The sequence below is a fragment of the Myotis lucifugus genome, unplaced genomic scaffold, assembly GCF_000147115.1.
Source record: "Myotis lucifugus unplaced genomic scaffold, Myoluc2.0 scaffold_403, whole genome shotgun sequence".
Taxonomy (NCBI): Eukaryota; Metazoa; Chordata; class Mammalia; order Chiroptera; family Vespertilionidae; genus Myotis; species Myotis lucifugus.
The window spans coordinates 89,429-90,323 of record NW_005871451.1 but is presented as its reverse complement, the minus strand read 5'-3'; the positions used below and the strand labels follow the sequence as shown (position 1 = coordinate 90,323).

At 66.6% G+C, this 895-nt stretch overlaps 1 protein-coding gene across 1 annotated transcript in view; it reads right to left on the bottom strand.

Annotated features, from left to right (window-relative positions):
• GDF6 (growth differentiation factor 6) overlaps positions 1-895 on the bottom strand; it is a 25,605-nt gene that overhangs the window by 15,316 nt on the left and 9,394 nt on the right. The window contains 1 exon segment of the mRNA XM_014467562.2: positions 715-890. Within this exon segment, the coding sequence (XP_014323048.1) occupies positions 715-890 (176 nt within the window).

Genomic DNA, 895 nt, shown 5'->3' with positions numbered 1-895 from the left:
CATGTGGACTAAGTGCCACAAACCCCAATCCGAGCTGCCCTGCCCCCTGCCCTGCCCCTGCCCGGGCTCCCCTGCCAGTTGCTGCCTCTGCAGAACGACTCGGAGCAGCGGAAAAAGCGCCCTGCGGCAGCAACAAAAAACAAAACCAAACCCGAGGGCACGGGGCTCCAACCCGGCTGCCGAGCCCAGAACCCCTGCAGCCGCGGGGAGAGGGCCCTGCAGACGCGGCTCGCTGACTCGCTCCTCCGCCCGCGGGACTCGCTGCCGCCGGCTTGTCCCGGAGCGGACGGGGGCTCGGGGCGCTCCAACGCGCACTCTGGCCCCAGGGCCCGCTCGGTCCCCGCCGCAGGTCAGGCCTTGGACGGCGCCCCCAGCGAAACCCACGACCCCGTGGCACGGTTCCGTCCCGACCCACCTCGACCCTCTGCCGCTCAGGTCGCTTGCCCGCCACCTCCCGCCCTCCACGCTTCCTCCAGCAGCCACCAGAGGGGCGGCCACCACGCTGCTTTCTACAAAAGACAAGGGGAAGGAGGAAGGGAGGACGGAGGGAGGCTGCGAACTGTCATTAAAACTGCATCCAGAAACTTACTCGGACTTTTGGGGAAACAGTGTAAGAAAGGAGAGGTGTCTAGAGCGGGAGGGGAGGTCACCCGTGCCGCGCCCTGGCCTCGGGGCTCCCGGGGAAAGGCGTCTGGCGTCTTCTTGGCCACTTACCGAGTCCCCTGTCTACAAAGCTAGTGATCGTGTTGGCCGACTTGGAAGACTGGAAGAAACTGGCGTTGATGCCCAGCTTCTCCGCGATGGAGTAAGTCCTGTAGATGGACAGCATGTACTCGTGGGGCACCACGCGCGCCCACCGGGCCCGGAGGTTCCTGCTCCTGCGGCGGCGCCTGGG